Source organism: Globicephala melas, chromosome 9, assembly GCF_963455315.2.
Source record: "Globicephala melas chromosome 9, mGloMel1.2, whole genome shotgun sequence".
Lineage (NCBI taxonomy): Eukaryota > Metazoa > Chordata > Mammalia > Artiodactyla > Delphinidae > Globicephala > Globicephala melas.
The window spans coordinates 85,829,871-85,847,617 of NC_083322.1; the positions used below are offsets into that span (position 1 = coordinate 85,829,871).

Consider the following 17,747-nt stretch of genomic DNA (forward strand, 5'->3'; position numbering starts at 1 on the left):
TCTCCCAAGCCAGTGGTACCCAAAAGAATCTGTTTTTTTAAATGTAAACTTAAAATTTCAAGCACACAGCAGTGTTTTCATTAAATAGGGGTTTTGGTTGACTCATTATGAAACTGCATAAAGCAAAAGCAATTAGGAAGTTTTAAAGACAAAAAGACTCTAAATGAAAAAGACACAAGGGTGATGTGAATAAAATTCGATGGAAGCTCAATACTTATGCTGCAAATGTGAACTGACTATATGTAAAGGCAAGAAACAGCCATTTCTGCACCTGAAACATTTAGTATAGTTTTTTGGTACCTAGTGTCCTGTGAGTACACAGAGAAAGGCAAGTTAAACACGGGTAATATATTTTTTTTAGCATGTAGCACTTGTGCCATTATTATGTACCATGCTGAATGCAAACCAAGGCATGGTTCATTGAATTGGAGAAAATTTAACTTTTGCCTTCCAGCAATTCATGTCTGTGTGGGTCTTAAGAAGAGTGCTAATTGTTTTCCTGAAATAAGGACTAGACAACACTTCTAAGGCAAATTCTTCTCTTTGCAGAAGCAGTTGAAGGCAGTTTGAAAGGTAGGTTTACACCACTGTGAGAGTGGGCATGCCTCCTTAACAGATTTACTTTCCTTTCATAGAAATGAAAATCACATGGAATGTAAATAACATGATGGTTTAAGTTCTGTACCTTTATAATTAGAGGAGGTATATTTCAAACTGACTCCCAATATACCAGTCAGTGAAAATACAGATGTCTGCATTTCTCTCATTCAAATTACATCTCCATGCCTTATGTGTAACCACAGCCTAGTGGACAAAGCCAACTGGTAATGATGCAGGCTCCATGATCCTGGAGCACTGTCCTGGGGTGGGTAGTTTCATTTAGTACCTCTGGTTGGCAGTGACTGTATATCACACGCCTTTAAATCAGATTATTTTCATGTGGGAACTTGCGGAAGCAAGTCTCAACTGTTAAGACAATCTAAAATCATGGCCTTCACCCTATCTTTAGGGTTGTTTTCTATTTAATCTAATTCTTAGCTGAGCAACTGGGAGAAATTAGCGGTCCACTAAAAAGGAAACCTGGAGCTTTTCACAGTACCATAATGATCATGGGTATTGGTCAAAGGAGCCGAAGTGATTGTTCATCCAGCCATTTTCCCCTGCCTGCACTGCCCATAAGCACAGATTTTTGGAATTTATGTTTCTGTTGCAATGCTTGGCCTTCTGGCTGTAGCTGATTTGCTCAGATTTTCTTTTCTAGAAATGTAGAATTAAGAGTTCCAGAAGATGAGAGCTGGAGTTTGCTGACTGACGTTAACATAGCATGATAAAAAGGAGGATCATGAACTCCTTTTGCTGATGCCCCCAAACTTCCTGAGTGGAGTCCATGCTCTTCCCCAGTATTTTTTTAATAAGTTCTTCCACTTTTTCGGTAAGCCTCTTTATATTTCTCTCAACATATGATCTTAAATAACACGACTGATTTTGGATAAAAAATTTTTCCTGAGCTATTTCCCCCTGCTCAATTCTGCTATAGACACGTTCACACCCCACCCCCAAACACCCCAATAGCAGCTTTCCGGTTGTGCTGGCTGAGTCTTCACCTCTATTTATTCCTGGTCTTCAGAGATTCTCCTTGCCTCCTCAGCTGTCACTTCGAAAGAATCTTGAGGAGAAGGGCTTCCCTGGTGGCGCAGTGGTTGGGGGTCCGCCTGCCGATGCAGGGGACACGGGTTCGTGCCCCAGTCCGGGAAGATCCCACATGTCACGGAGCAGCTGGGCCCATGAGCCATGGCTGCTGAACCTGCGCTCTAGAGCCTGTGCTCCGCAACGGAAGAGGCCACAACAGTGAGAGGCCCGCGTACCGCAAAAAAAAAAAGAATCTTGAGGATGTTTTGCTTAGTAATGCTTGTTTTTAAAAAACAATTACATTTTCTAATAGAATAATATCCTGGTGTAATAGTAAGAATTAATAAATTACTTACTTGATAACACAAAATATTAGTATTTAGTAATCAAATTATAAAAATTTTGCTAATGATATGATGAGGAGTGAATGGATTTATGTTCAAAGAGAATGAAGACTTTTTTTTTTTTTTTTTTTTTGCGGTACGCGGGCCTCTCACTGCTGTGGCCTCTCCCGCCGCGGAGCACAGGCTCCGGACGCACAGGCTCAGTGGCCATGGCTCATAGGCCCAGCTGCTCTGCGGCATGTGGGATCTTCCCGGACCGGGGCACGAACCCGTGTCCCCTGCATTGGCAGGCGGACTCTCAACCACTGCGCCACCAGGGAAGCCCTAGAATGAAGACTTTTGAAGATTCACTTTCACCCTTTTGGAAACGTAATAGGTGTTAGCAGTTTTGCTTGAAGACTCAAGACTTCTAATTATGCTGAGTTTCACATCAGGAATGTAAATCTATCTCCATCTTGAAAGTATGATATTAGTACTTCCTTCTTTTTTTGGCATGCCCTTAAGTTTTTATTCTGAGAGAAAAGACAAATTCTGAGGCAGACTGCTTTGCTGACTTCCTCTCTTTGTTCACTTATACTATTAGTTTTATTTTTTTGAACTATACTTTTCATTTCTATTGGAATTGAAGTCCTTTATCTCCAAATAGCTTTTCAACAGAAGAGTCAAATATATGTAACAAGAATGCTGAGAAAGGTTGAAAAAGTAGAAATGCCTGGGGAAAGAGCACTAATAATTTTTTTTTTTTATGAGACACCTGGAATATTCTGCAGGCTTCCGTCCTCCATATGTGCCCTCTCCTTGCACGAAAGACATAGGCAGATGTTCGAAAGTAAAAATTCTAACTGCATTTATATTGTGAGGTAGGGAGCAGAAGGGAGACAGATTATAACACTAGGGAAACCATATTTCTGTTGCTTCCTAACTGATCTAATAAAGACCCATGGGGATATGAACCCCAGGACGGGGTGCTGCCCAGGGTGTGCTCCTTTAAATCTATCTTCAAACTATGAATTAGTAGTATGTCAGTTTCCTATGTTTTAAACATCCACTGATCTACTTTCAGTGGAGAACTAAGGAAGAAATGTAAAGTGAAAATTTCCCTGATAAAGTGGCAAGGCAACCATGACATCACGGAGAAAACTGTGAAATGAGAAGAACATGGTGCGAAGCAGCAGGTCCTTACCCGCAAAGGTGCAGCTTCCCAAAGTGCACAACCTCCCTCCTCCAGCCCTGGGTGGTCCCCGCATAGTAGGTGCTGCTCGGGTGGTGCTCTGTGGAGCACAAAGAGCTGACATGGCTGCTGCTGTGGTAGCAGAGGGGGAGCAGCAGGTGCCAGGTTGCCCCAAAGTCCCTGGAAAATTCCAGTCTGACCGGATCAGCAGAGGAGCTATCAGTTGAGCATCCGACATTGATCTTGGTGAAGAAGAAAAAATGATACAAATTACCTCAGAGCAACAAGCCTTGAAATGATTCACCACTTCATTATTTTCTCGAGAGTCCATTTTCCTGGGAACTGTCTTGCTGAAATACTTAACACCATGAAATTCTGTTTTGCCTGAGTAATACTGCATATTACTTTTAAATAACACTTTTTCATAAAGAACCTCAAAGGGCCTCATAAAAAATTTACTTTCCCTCATTTCATAAAAAGCTAGGAAGTGAATAAGGCAGAGGTTGGCATGGAATTCCAAATTTTACCTTTAGCCCACTTTCACTGCCAAGCCAAGCAAATCGTAAGGAAAAGACTGCTTCCCGAATCCTAACCGTTAGCTTTTTTTTTCAGACTGCTGGATGGAAAGAAGACCTTCTACTTTCCTTCCTGTGATACCTTCAAATAATACCCAAAGTACTGAACATGGAGAATCTTCAGTATGTTTTCAGTCTTAAAACAAACAAAATACAATTATTGTCACTATTTCCCTGGCATAGGGAGAATATTCTCTGAAAGACCTTTTTAACCATGAGGGAAATAACCACTCCACTCCTTTTTCATACTTTCAAGTGAATTAAACTAAAACTTAAATAAAGCATGTGATTCTTTCTATGAAAAAATTTTCCCACTTCCAATTGGGGTCAACATTTTCTTGCTGTCAGAGCAACCAGATATATTTATATAATATTTGTTGTTGTTGAACTTACTCCTCTTACCTTATGATGAGTAAACTATTGACATTTGATAAACTTTTCAGCTATAGGCATTTGTCTCTACCTAGATTCTTCTGATAACTGAACTCTTGAAAGGGCCACAGGGATTACTTTTTATTAACATTTAAAGCATAAATGTTAGAAAATATAACAGAAGGTTATATAAGTAACTTAAAATAAAATCAGAAAATATAACAGAAAGCTTAAAATAGAGAATAATTTTTCCACTAAGGCATCATTTGGTCTCTGACTTTAAGATGAAAGAAACAACTCTAATTTAGAGTATGCAGACAGTTAATCTAGAGCAAATATTCAAGCTTTTTGATGAAATTAGGCACTGTCCAATGGTTGGTATAGATTTCAGCTATGAAACAAGTATCTTCAAAAGTTAATGCGGGGGGGGGGCTTCCCTGGTGGCACAGTGGTTGAGAGTCTGCCTGCCAATGCAGGGGACACGGGATCGTGCCCTGGTCCGGGAGGATCCCACATGCTGCGGAGCGGCTGGGCCCGTGAGCCATGGCCGCTGAGCCTGCGTGTCCGGAGCCTGTGCTCCGCGACGGGAGAGGCCACAGCAGTGACAGGCCCGCGTACCGCAAAAACAAAAACAACAACAACAAAAAAGTTAATGGGGGGCTTCCCTGGTGGCGCAATGGTTGAGAGTCCGCCTGCGATGCAGGGGACATGGGTTTGTGCCCCGGTCCGGGAAGATCCCACATGCTGCAGAGCGGCTAGGCCCGTGAGCCATGGCCGCTGAGCCTGTGCGTCCGGAGCCTGTGCTCCACAATGGGAGAGGCCACAACAGTGAGAGGCCTGCGTACCACACACACAAAAAAAGTTAATGGGGTCCTCCCGGAAGGCCTTGGGGCACAGCGGTCCCACCCCCTGTGCCCAGAATAGAGCCCACATTTCCACAGAGCTGGAACTCCTGGCTCGGGGTCTCTTCCCTCCACTGTCACTGAACTGCCCCGGAGCCTGAGGGGAGGGCGGCCTCACTGAGGCTGCCGGCTCTGGAGGGGCCCCTGAAGCCGAAGCCACGACAGTCCTGGGGACCGCGGGCTGGATCAGTCATCCTGGGTTAAGCCAGCTGCCATGTCATGAGGACACTCAAGCAGCCCTAAGGAGAGATCCATGTGGCAAGGAACTGAGGCCTCCTACCTACAACCGTGTGAGACATGAAAAAATGTTCAACATCAAGAATTATTAGAGACATGCAAATTTAAACTACAAAAAGGTATCACCTCACACAAGTCTGAATTGCCATCAGAAAAAAATGTCTGCAAACAATAAATGCTGAATGGGTTTCCGAGAATGGGTACCCTCCTATGCTGTTGCTGGGATGTAAACTGGTAACAGCCACTAATCAGAACAGAATGAAGGTGCCTTTAAAAGGTAACAATTGAGCTACCATATGATCCTGCCGAACCACTAATGGGCCTATAACCCGAGAAGACCAGAATTCAGAAAGACACAGGCACCCAAACGTGCACTGCAGCGATATTTACAATAGCCAGACATGGATGCAACCAAAATGTCCATCTACAGATGAACAGACAAAAAAGAAGTGGTCCATGTACACAATGGAATATTAGCCATGGGAAAGATGAAACAGTGCCATTTGCAGCACCACAGATGAGCCTAGAGATAATCATACTACACAAAGTAAGTCAGAAAAAGAAAGACAAATATCCGATGATATCATTTACTAGTGTTATCTAAAAAGTGATACCCATGAACATATTTCCACAGAGAAAGGCCCATACAGACTTAGAAAAAGGTGAAAGGAATGGAAAAATTAGGATGTTGGGGTTAACATGCATTTAATAATTCATATAAAATATATAATCAAGAAGGACCTAATGGATGCCAAGGGAGGTTTACTCAACGCTCTGTTAATGACCAACATGGGAAAGAGTCTAAACCTGATTAGATATATGCATACGTATGAATGAACCAGATTCTGTACACATAGAACAAACACAACATTGTAATCAAATTTATTCTGATAAGAAATAAAAATTAAATTAAACAAGAAAAAGAAAAAAAAAGTTAATGGGAATTCCCTGGCAGTCCAGTGGTTAGGACTCAATGCTACCACTGCAGGGGGCATGGGTTCTATCCCTGGTTGGGGAACTAAGATCCCTCATGCCATGTGGCGTGGCCAAAAAAAAAAAAGTTAATACTATTGAACCCTAGCACAATGTACCTTTGGTTCTGCTGATTTTATCTAAGCTTTTGAAATATATAAACGTTTTTCTTTTATACATTATTAGTTTGCTGTCTTGAAAAATATGAGTCCGTGAATATTCATGAAATACCCAGAAATGATAAGAAACAGTATAGTATTATTTTATCTGTAAAATTCATGACACCATGATAAATATTATATAAATGTGCTGGCATGGTATAGTTACATTGACCTGGATCCTAAGTAATATATAAAAATTGTGACTATAATACTACTAGAATAGTATGGTCCTTTTCATTTTTATAATGTTTGAAATAAGCTATTTTGACAATTTCCCATTGTAGTAGGTGAGGAGATTATGTCATAAATAAAGGAGCAAAATTCAGAAATAAACCTTAGTAGAACAATTGGTTCTGCTAATAAAAGTGAATTATGATGTAAAATCTCTTTTGTCCTTGCACAAAAATGGAAAGTCATAACGCATGAAATCATCTGAGATTTTCCTCCTCTTTCCTAGCTTTTGTTCAAGATAAAATTTAAAGCATTTCTAATAGAACAAAATCAAGTACCTCAAATTGTATGATGGTGTTCTCATTCACATTCAGGTCACGAGTAGTAATGGAATGCTCACCAACTTCATTTGAAACAAACACCATAGCTGAATCTTCCTCGCTGTTATACAAGAAAACACCATTTAGGCAAAAGATCATTGTGACCTGTATAGAGCAGGGGTTTTATTTTTACCTTCTCAATTAAGTACTTACGGTGCTCCTTTGGAAGAATATGGGCAATAAAGACCAATGTTACCACCAGGGTAGAAAAACCAATTGTCTTCTCTGGGCCCAAAGTCAAAAGTATCTAGAAGCATCACAGGGTTGTTTAAATTATTTCCATCGATGATGAAGTCATCAACAATCCAGATTTCTTCTTTCTTACCTAAGGCATTTTTGGATAAAGCAAGTTTTTTCAATGGTGAAAATCAGGTGGACATTTTTGCTCATTGGAAGAAAGTAAAGGACAGAGGGAACTCAGTAACAACCGATTAAACAAATGCCTTCTAGACAAAGAAGCACAAACTATGTAAGTGTGTTTACACGGATTAAAGTGTGAAAAAATTAAGCTTTCAGGGCTATTAAATTGACACTGCACGAAGCAGCTTCAGTAATTTCAGAAGGCTGGTAAGAGTCTGCTGCCCTTCCTGTCACAGTGGTGCTATGGACCCTCCACCGCAAGAGTGGGCTTTGAGTTATGCTTTCACGGTTTAGGGGACTCTGTAAGATACCGGCATCTGTGAGGATGGGTGGTCAGCCTGTGGATTTAGTACTGAGTTACACTAACTAGTCTATTCACGGAGTAACTCAGGACTTTTTAGAGTCAACCCATGACTTAGAATCATGCTTCCTTCAGGCTGAAGGATCATGGCCATTATAACACTGGCTTGATGCACAATTTTATTTAGGTGTTAAAAACTACACAGAAGAAAATATTCTGTGTTATATAATACTTTATTTTCCCCTTAAAGCATCTCAAAACTTGTATGTTTAGTTGAAGATATGTGGGGACATACAGAAAACTAGGAAAATCACTCCTTAGGCTGTCAGAATTTGACTCAGCGACTTAGGCAGGGTGTTTAAGGAAGATATAACTGAGCAGATAAGAAGGGTGAGCTCAGTGCTTTTGTAAAGCATTGCTTGGATTTAACTGGAAACAAGGTGATAAGACCATACCAAGCAGAAACAAGATTCCTCAAGGATGCTTTTTCACTGATTCCTACTTTTAGTAGAATTCTTACAAAATATAAAAAAGGATCTGTAAAGAGGAGCCTGTAGAAACAACCTGATGATTTAAATGAAGTCACATGTGCCTCTCCCTCTCTAATCCTATCACTGCTCTAATCCTAGTAGCTTTCTTCCCTTTTCTTATTTTGGAAGCAGTTGGTGAAAACAATGAAGAACAACTGGTGAGCATTCCAAACATAACATGAAGACAACTATCCTCTGGACTGTGAAACTGGTTGCATTTCTTTTTTTTTTTTTTTTTTTGTGGTACGCGGGCCTCTCACTGTTGTGGCCTCTCCCGTTGCGGAGCACAGGCTCTGGACACGCAGGCTCAGTGGCCATGGCTCACGGGCCTAGCCGCTCTGCGGCATGTGGGATCTTCCCAGACCGGGGCACGAACCCGTGTCCCCTGCATCAGCAGGCGGACTCTCAACCACTGCGCCACCAGGGAAGCCCAGGTTGCATTTCTTTTTTGGACTTTTCCTCAGTGATTATACAAGATTATTTTTTCTGTTCACGGTAAATTAAAATTATTTTTTGACTTACTAGTTATAAAGGAAATGTTCAGGTTAAATTTTAGAGATGGAAATACATCTTTCTTATCCATTTCTGTGTTACCTCTGCAAAGAATCTGCTTAATATGACGTCTCTGTGCTTACTTAGGCCATTAAATGCATAATTTGGTAGAGTCTGGTCCTTTATAATCAGTAGTTAGTAGAATTACAGGAAGCAATAAAACATTATAAATTTGTAAAATCCTTCTCTGTAACCGCCATTTGAAAATACTGTTAAATTATACATTCACGTTAGCTTATCACTAAGGCAAGTGTATGTGATAAGAATATTTTATCTCAGGCACTATCTGCTTTGTGTCAGTCCCTCTCACTTTGTCACGGCTTTTGCTGTAATGCTGTTCTATCTCACTAATGAAGTGCCATACTCAGAAGAACTATGGGGACTTCCCTGGTGGTCCACTGGTAAAGAATCCACCTTCCAATGCAGGGGACACGGGTTCGATCCCTGGTCGGGGAACTAGGTTCCCACATGCTGCGGGGCAGCTAAGCCCATGTGCCACGACTACCGAGCTCGCGTGCCTCAACTAGAGATCCCAAGTGCCACAAACTACAGAGCCCATGTGCTCTGGAACCCGCGTGCCACAACTAGAGAGAGAAAACCCGCACGCCACAACTAGAGCGCGCCACAATGAAAGATCCCACGTGCCGCAACTAAGACCCGAGGCAGCCAAAAAAAACCCCCCCCAAAAACAAAAACACATAAATATTTAAAAAAAAAGAACTATGTATTCCTAAATGAATTCAGTAAAAAATGTAGTTACAACTGATGAATACCTAATGGTAGAGCTGGGTTAAATTTTAAAAACCTTCGCTCTGTGACAGTATTTAGCTGTATTTACATCAAGAGAACTTAGGAGTCAAGCCCGAAGACAATACATAGTCAAGTATGAAGATAAAGATATATAAAGCTAAATATTCCTTGCGACTCCTCAGAAGCGAAGCATGTAAAAGGTACTGTGGATAGCGAAGCCACTCAGCTGACAAACCCTGCCTCCACACCTGAGGAGCAAGCATGCTAACGTGCAGCAGTCAGTTTTGATCACAGGAGAACATGTGCATTTTTACCATTGTTATAAGGTTGCCAGAGTCTGAATCTTGTAGCGTTGGTTTGGGCAGTGTATGGCAAGGGAACATTAATGAAAAGTATGTTGGTCATTTGAGGAAAGTAAAATTCATCCATCAGGTGCCAGGTGATTCCCCCATTCGCGGAGAATTGTAATAGAATAGAGTGGGACCTCTCTGGGGTACCTAGAAAGAAGGTAACAGAGGCATGAACACATCATTATAAAAATGGGGAAGTGGTATGATCTTAGACTATTTTTTTTGTATTGATGCATAAGCTGACTTATATTCACATAGACACCTTAGAGTCCAAATGCTTCTGAGGCAACTTAAAGTGATGATGGGTTGGGATTTCTGTATAAATATATCTCAAAACACACACCAAATCTTGCATTTTCACACAATAGTATCTCCCTGTTTTTCTTAGATATGAACACATATCTTTCTGTATTTCATCTAGGAAATAGTACATCAAAATTTTTTTATTCTGTAGGCATCACAGTTCTACAAAGGGCCAAACATTTAAATCCCAGAATACACAGAAAATCTACTTGAGAATTTATTATATCCAAATGGCATTACTTGTCAAGAAAATTAGTTAGTTAATATGAAAGGTCAGAACGACAGAGTTGACTTTTGGGGTTCACCGTTCACATCTGCGAAAGAAAATCCCAAGTTTCCATAAGTTAAATTTCTTAAATTTAAATTTCTTACGGCTAGAAAGAAGTGGTGGAAAAAAGACTCAAGGACATGATGATAAACTTAACTACCACAGGACTAGTATGATTACTACATCTGTATGAAATTATTATAAAACAAGTAGTTATCTTACCCTTATATTAAAAGGAATATATAGTATAGAACATTTGTGAACACTATGTACTCAAATTTATGTTAGCTCTCCCATATAACAAAATTAATAGGCCTCAAATCTGTTACTTCTCTGTGGAGGAGGAATTATACATGGGGAAATTTGCTTGAAGGGAAATAGTGAATTCATACTCATAGAAAGGCTTACCTTTTGCTATAAATCGAAGTGAAAACTGAACATACATTGTATTGGTACAGTCTAGATCTCTTGAAATGAGCATCCTTAGTCCTTCCTGTAAACAAAAACACATATGTTAGGCAATCTCATTTCATTTGCAAAATTATTTTCCTTTGATTTTATACATCTAACTTACATTAGCTAAATGATACATAATGATCAAGAAGCAATACTTGGTCCAGTTTGGAAGGAAAAATTGATCATTTCCCCTTTCAATGGCTTTCATTCCCTATGCCTAACTAACAATATCTCATTGTCTCAACTCCAAGTCACACTTTGCTGTGACTTATAGAAAGCAGTGCAAGAATGATAGCATTACATATCTACAGGCCTTTTTAAAAAACAGCCTCCTTTGATCACAGCATGTTGTGAGAGGAATAACGAGGAAACAGACGGAAAATGTGCCAAGTGCTCCTGCTGGAAGCTGGGAGCTAATAGGTAACTTTTTCAGGGTTCCATAGAGTCTTAGGAACTTACTCATTTGCGTGCTGTGACGGCCCTGGGAAGCTCTCATTCAGGCTGACACAACACCCTCCAGTTGGTCAAGTTAAATAAGGCATAACTAAGCAAGTCCCCAAGCCCAGGCTGGAACCATTCATGCAGAGAAGCCAAGGAAGGCGGAAAGTGATCATATTGGCTTTAGTAATTTTTTCTGCTAATTAACTATTTCTGGTTGCCTGGGATTGACAGCTCCATAGCTTGTTTTCTCCGTGTGTACACAGGGTTGCGGTGACAGCCAGTAAAACAGAACTTCACTATGCAGATGTCCTAGGTACAAACAGGCCTTTCGGTTTCTCAGGTCTGACTCTGAATGAAGTGGCTCTTTGGTGGTGTGGGGCTGTGTGATACTGAGTGGACACTGTCTATTGATTTCTTAATTATCAACTAACAAATACCAAATGGAATCTTAGGTAGAGAAAGCAAATTCTTCCTCTTCTTCTTAACATTTATTATAGAGTACATTCTTCAATAGCTGAAAAATTTTAAATAGGACTGATTTTGTAATAGTAACCATATATTGAGTGCCTACAACATGGTGGGTTCTAAAAGAACCACTTTACTCCTTTAAGAAGCACCTATCACTCCTAAGGGAAATATATTATTATCTTCCTGTTGCAGATAAGGAAACAAAATCTGAGAGGGACAGTAACTTACCCAAGATTGCAAACGTGAGGATAGCAGGATTTGAACTTAGATGTGTCAGATTCTGAAACTTATCCTCCACCCTTTAAGATACCATTATTTTGTTTATTAAATTATTTTTTGGTTTGGGGAGAGATATCCAGCTAATGTTAAATTTAGAATTTGAGAATTATTTGATATGGTAATGAAAAAGCAACTGCATTTATACCCACCCTTGAACTTCACAAAGCATAGATTCAAACTTCCTGGATTAAAGGCTGCTGTGTAAAAGCCTTATATTTCCAGTCTTATTTTTCTTTTATCATAATAACTCACTGCCCTGCTCAGTCCCTGATGCTTGATCACTGCATGTCTTTATATCCTTACCCTCTGCCTCATACACTTACAAACAGAAGGCCTTGGATGTTTTTACAGCTTGGCGCCATGTAGAGGTTAAGCTTATGGGGAAAGGTCACTTCTTCATCTTATCAATACAGTGAAAAAGCTTTGAGGTGGGTAGTTAATAGATCCAGTTCATAAATATCCCTTGACAACATCAAGATAAAGGAATATGATTGTTCTTCCCCCTTGATTATGGAATGTGAGTATAAAATTGTTCCCATGGGTCAATATAAGTCAGCCATAAAAGAACCCATTTTATAGTGTATCTTGTAGGAGCAATTTTTAAAAAATTTATTTATTTTATTTATTTTTGGCTGCATCGGGTCTTAGTTGCGGCACACACGACCTTTGTTGAGGCAGGTGGGATCTTTCATTGTGGTGTGCGGGTTTTCTCTTCTCTAGTTGTGGTGCGCAGCCTCCAGGGTGTGTGGGCTCTGTAGTTGTGGTGCGTGGGTTCTAGTTGAGGTGCGCAAGCTCAGTAGCTGTGGCCCGCGGGCTTAGTTGCCCTGCAGCATGTGGGATCTTAGTTCGCTGACCAGGGATCGAACCTGTGTCTCCTGCATTATAAGGCAGATCCTGCATTATAAGGCCAAGGGAAGTCCCTTGTAGGAGAAATTTTGTTGAAAGTTGGCATGATCTGTAATTATGAAGGTATCTTTCTTTCATATTTAAAATTTTGTTTATAGTTAAGCCCTTGATATTGATAATTGCCCAGTGGAACTGTCATGCCCAGCTTCTGTATATATTCTAGTTCATACAGATGTTTTTTTCTCATCCTCTTCCAGATTCAGTAATCCATTGTGCTAAAAGTGAAGCTATTTTAATAGTGGATAGCACTCCTGAATCTATAAACATTAAAAAGAGCCTATCATTTCCTTTTTCACAAAAGAATGCCTTTCTAGGTCAAACTACAACCTACTGAATGGCACACGCTAAGCCCTCTCTGCATCTTGCAGAGCTGATAGATAATATGTCCAACACATATAATGCTTGGCTGCCCTTGCATTTGGATGGCTACAGGGAACATATAAAAGACTATATGTCTTCCTTGTTTATAGGATCTAGAGACCAGTTTAATTCTACTGCTTAAAATTTTATCAGGTAAAGATATTTGAATCACAGGACTTTATCTTTTTTGGTCTTGTCAACTGCTTCAAGTAGATAGTGGCAATGAGAGCTAAAGTCTCAGACAAGACTTAAAAACATACACACAAAAAAACAGAAGATTCCACCCCGAAATGTCCTGCCTCAATTTCTTTTGGCCCCTTATAGCACTCAGGGACTTATAAATCTCTCTGACCCTTAAAGTGCTTTTTCTATCTCATCTAAAACTTGAGAAGAATTCTGGATTCAAACAAGGATGACAGTCAGCATCTATTAGCTATAATTGAAAAAGTTCCAGGGTGTCTAATTTTCTAACTGTTAGGTGTTAATTATTAAGGATGTACAGAAACCCATGCAGATTTTTGTTAAAGATTTCATTTGCACACCTAGATTAGCCGATTTCCCCAGCTGAGTGAGACAGGATGTAGCATGTATTCACATATGAAGATGTGTCAGCTCAGCACTGTTTCACACAATTGTTTACCAACCCTCTAACCAACATCTAGGTTGAAATACAAAAAATACACTAATGATGTTTGAGAATGTTATTTAACTTGGCTTAAATGTTTGGTTTTCTTAAAGTCACCAACTGGTTGTATTGGTAGGAGGAAAAGAAAGAAAGTGAAAGGAAAAAGCAAAGACCTTCCGTAAAATCAATTAAAAAATATTCTAAGTTAGATACTTAATTACACATAAAATGCTACATTCTAGAAGTCAAGATTCTAGAAGTAGTATATATATAATTTTTACATATATAATTCCAGCAGAGAGGAAAGAAGGTCTGATTACCAAAGCAAAGGAAAAATTTTATGCCTAAGTGATCATAAAAAGTGACTGCAGTGAATATAAGAGGAAACATTTTTTGTTGTTTTTGTTGACATGAGCATATTCATGTTCCTTAAGGACCCTTTTTTACTGAAATATAAATTACATAAAGGAAAGTATCAAATTATGATGGAATTATCACAAAGTAACACAGCTACGTAATTTCCATACAACTCAGGAAACAGAACATTACCAGCAGTCCAGATGGCCCCTAATTCTCTCTTCCAATTTATACCTCATTTTCTTCTGCCCAAACCAACACTATCCTGACTTCTAAAACCATGATATGTCCTAGAAGACAATAACTATATATAAAATAATACATCATCTGAACAGAAATGCATGTGTGTGGAGCAGTGAGTGAAGTAGGGAATTCAGTGGTAGTGAAGAAGAATCTTATCTGACCCCCTTAAAAATGAGCGATGTTCCAGATTTGATGGTTTCACCATTCAGATTCCCCCTCTCTGCACCATATACTTCAGGCCAAAGGTCGGGATGTAAGTTCCCGTTGAAATCATCTTTAAGAATCGAGGGCAGAGGAACGACAGGAACACAGTAGGTTCCACCAAAGCCCCGGTCACACCTAAGAAAAAAATGAACGGAGAAAAGGAATTATCTGTCGTGAGATCAAGAAGCCATCTTTATCTCTGCATTACAAAGAAAGAATCTGCCAGTTTTATTAACTTACACACAGCGTCCAGCATCACAAATCCCTCGTCCTGAGCACATCCAAGGGCACCCCGAGGCCAGCACAACGTTATCAATAGCCCAGGAGTCAGCCCCCATGGTGTAGTTGGCTTGGATCCATCTGAACCGGGTCCTGGGAGAGCTAAGCAAAAACAAACAAACAAACAAACAAAAGAAAACAACCAAAAAAAAAAAACCCACACTTGGTTTGAATGGCAACCTTCAAAGCACAAAAACATTTATTTTAATTCTTTCCCTTTAAAGTGCCCTCTCTGGGTTCCAGTTCCCTCTTTATTTGAGACACTTCGTTTTCATACCAAGTAATGGATGTTGTTTACTCTTGACCCACAAACAGGAGAGTAGAAAACATGCTTTAAAAATATTTCACCATTTCTTTCATACAAGAGCCTCTGAACACATGTGAGATGGGAGAGTTACTTTGAACTATCACTTTATTCTGTGTTTGAACTACACGCAGAACCTTAGTTTTTGCTTTCAGGCTTTTACTACTTTTCAGTACTGGGAAAGAGATTGAGGATGATAAACATGCGTATAAGTTGGAATCTTACAAAGGTCTTGCCATGAGGTCTCTGTTCTACTGCTCCCTAAATGGTTTCTGAGGTAGTAAATGGAAGCCCTATCCAACCTCTGCCTCTATTTTGGTTCCTGAGGGCCTGGCTCCCTTAAAGGTGAAGACTAGAATGATGTGATGTACTCCCATGTTTTTTATTATATTTGCAGTCTGTTATTTGGAATATACTGTCAGAAGACCACTTTATCCAGAAATATGTGCAGCCTTACCAAACAGCAGTCTCTCACTTAGGAACAGATTGCACAGTAGAAATGTGTTAGTTATTTGGAAAGGAGAACACAGCTGACTTGAAGTGGAATTTCAACAGTAAAGTCTCAAGTGCTATAGTTTCCCCTACACAAGTTCTCCTTCAATGCAACACAGCTGCCAGCATGGTGGCTCTGAAACAGAAATCTAGTCACATCGACACTCAGCTTTACACCCTTGAAATGGTTCCCCAACACATGCAATGTCAAGGCCAAACCTCTAATAAATACACGGCCCTTTCATTGTCTGCCCTCTGCCCTTGCCTCGTCTTCCCCTATTGCCTCACAATTATACTCTGATAGCATGGAATCCTTGCACTTCCCCATAAACTCTTGTTTCTTCTGGCCTCTGGGATTCTATTTCGGTTTACAACAGCACATACGCCCCTCCTCCCCAACGAGTGCTTTTCACTCAGACAAGCTCTACTCACTTATTTAGACTCAGCTCAGACATCAGTTCCTCCAGAAATCTCCCTCCGATCTCCCCAAACTGAGTTAGGTAGTATCTCCCTGTGTTTCAATAATACCATTGGGTTTTGCTTCTGCTATCATTTTATAAGATAACTGTTTAGATACCTGTTACCCTAAATAATATATTTGGATCCTGGCATCAACTTATTCATTTTGTGTCAGAGATCTAAAACATAACAGATATTCAATAAATGTTTGTTGAATAAAAATAAAGTGAATAAATGAGCTACAAGTTAGCACTCTTTAAAGCTCTGGGGTCCACAGGAAACTATTTTGGGTTATATACTAAAACGCTTTGATTTCCTGTGTTTGTTTTTTTTTTCTCTGCCACTTGTTTGTGCCTCTCTGAATCCAAATTGAACGAGGAAAATGGAAACCACTGTAAATATTTAACACAGAGGGAATTTAACACAAGGAATTGGATGCACAGTTCATGGCAGAGCATGGGGGCAGTGAGGAAACCAGAGTTTAACAAAGTCAGAAAGCACTACAAGTCCAAAGATGGAGGGACATAAGAGGAGATGAGGTTAGTGCCCAGGGGCCAGTGTCACATGGAAGGACATCTCGGGGAAGCTAGAGCTGCTGAAGTTGGCCAAGATGCACTTGAGATAGAAAGGGAGGGGAAGGAACACCCTGGCTTAACTTTATTTCCACCCTCCAATTTCTTGCCAGTATCTGCTACTCTCTAAATCTATCAGGAAGCCAGCAAACACATGCAGCTGGCAAATGCAGCTTACAGAGGACAATTTGCCTACAATTCAGAGCAGAGCAGTGGAAGGGAGATACAGGGATGTGCGGGGAGCAGCCCCAGGAGGGTACAATCTCTACCACCCACCATAGTACACATTGGTTCCTAGAAAGATCCCCAAATTATGCAAATGCCTAAACCACAAAAGTGGGAGCCTGCTGTAAGCCCTAATATAACACCTGAATGTGATCTGAAATACTGTGGAGGGGAAGAAAGATGTAAAAGGATATGAGCATCCCCAAAGAACGAACCTTTTACTCTTATTCCGGTACTGAGATTAAAAAAAACCCAAACAGGGGCTTCCCTGGTGGCACAGTGGTTGAGAGTCCGCCTGCCGATGCAGGGGACACGGGTTTGTGCCCCGGTCCGGGAAGATCCCACATGCCGCGGAGCGGCTGGGCCCGTGAGCCACGGCCGCTGAGCCCGTGCGTCCGGAGCCTGTGCTCCGCAATGGGAGAGGCCGCAACAGTGAGAGGCCCGCGTACCGCAAAAAAAACAAAAACAAAAACAAAAAAACCCAAACAACTAAGGATACTCTTCCACATGTGATGATTTCACAAACTGCTTCATGTGGATAAGTATCAGTCTGGTTATTGGGTAGATATTTGTTTTTACAACAGTTTAAAAACTGAATCTGGTGGGCAGCCTTCACCTTGCTGAAGAACAGAAAAGTTCAGCCTTGGAAAACTCTCGGAACTCTTAACCACATTTAAAAATTTTTCCCAAGCACCTTGAACTTTTCTTTCCCCCCGGTATACTCCATGCATGATTATCATGAGAGAGTA

At 40.4% G+C, this 17,747-nt stretch overlaps 1 protein-coding gene across 4 annotated transcripts in view; it reads right to left on the reverse strand.

Annotated features, from left to right (window-relative positions):
• Positions 1-17,747, reverse strand: part of RELN (reelin) — a 522,413-nt gene that overhangs the window by 74,445 nt on the left and 430,221 nt on the right. For all 4 annotated transcript variants that reach the window (XM_030834331.2, XM_060304789.1, XM_060304788.1 and 1 more), the window contains exons 35-41: positions 14,908-15,048; positions 14,625-14,802; positions 10,737-10,821; positions 9,722-9,904; positions 7,068-7,239; positions 6,873-6,975; positions 3,157-3,386 (exon numbers count right to left, since the gene is read on the reverse strand). In XM_030834331.2, coding sequence (XP_030690191.2) covers positions 3,157-3,386; positions 6,873-6,975; positions 7,068-7,239; positions 9,722-9,904; positions 10,737-10,821; positions 14,625-14,802; positions 14,908-15,048 — 1,092 coding nt within the window. The remainder of the gene's footprint in view (positions 1-3,156; positions 3,387-6,872; positions 6,976-7,067; positions 7,240-9,721; positions 9,905-10,736; positions 10,822-14,624; positions 14,803-14,907; positions 15,049-17,747) is intronic.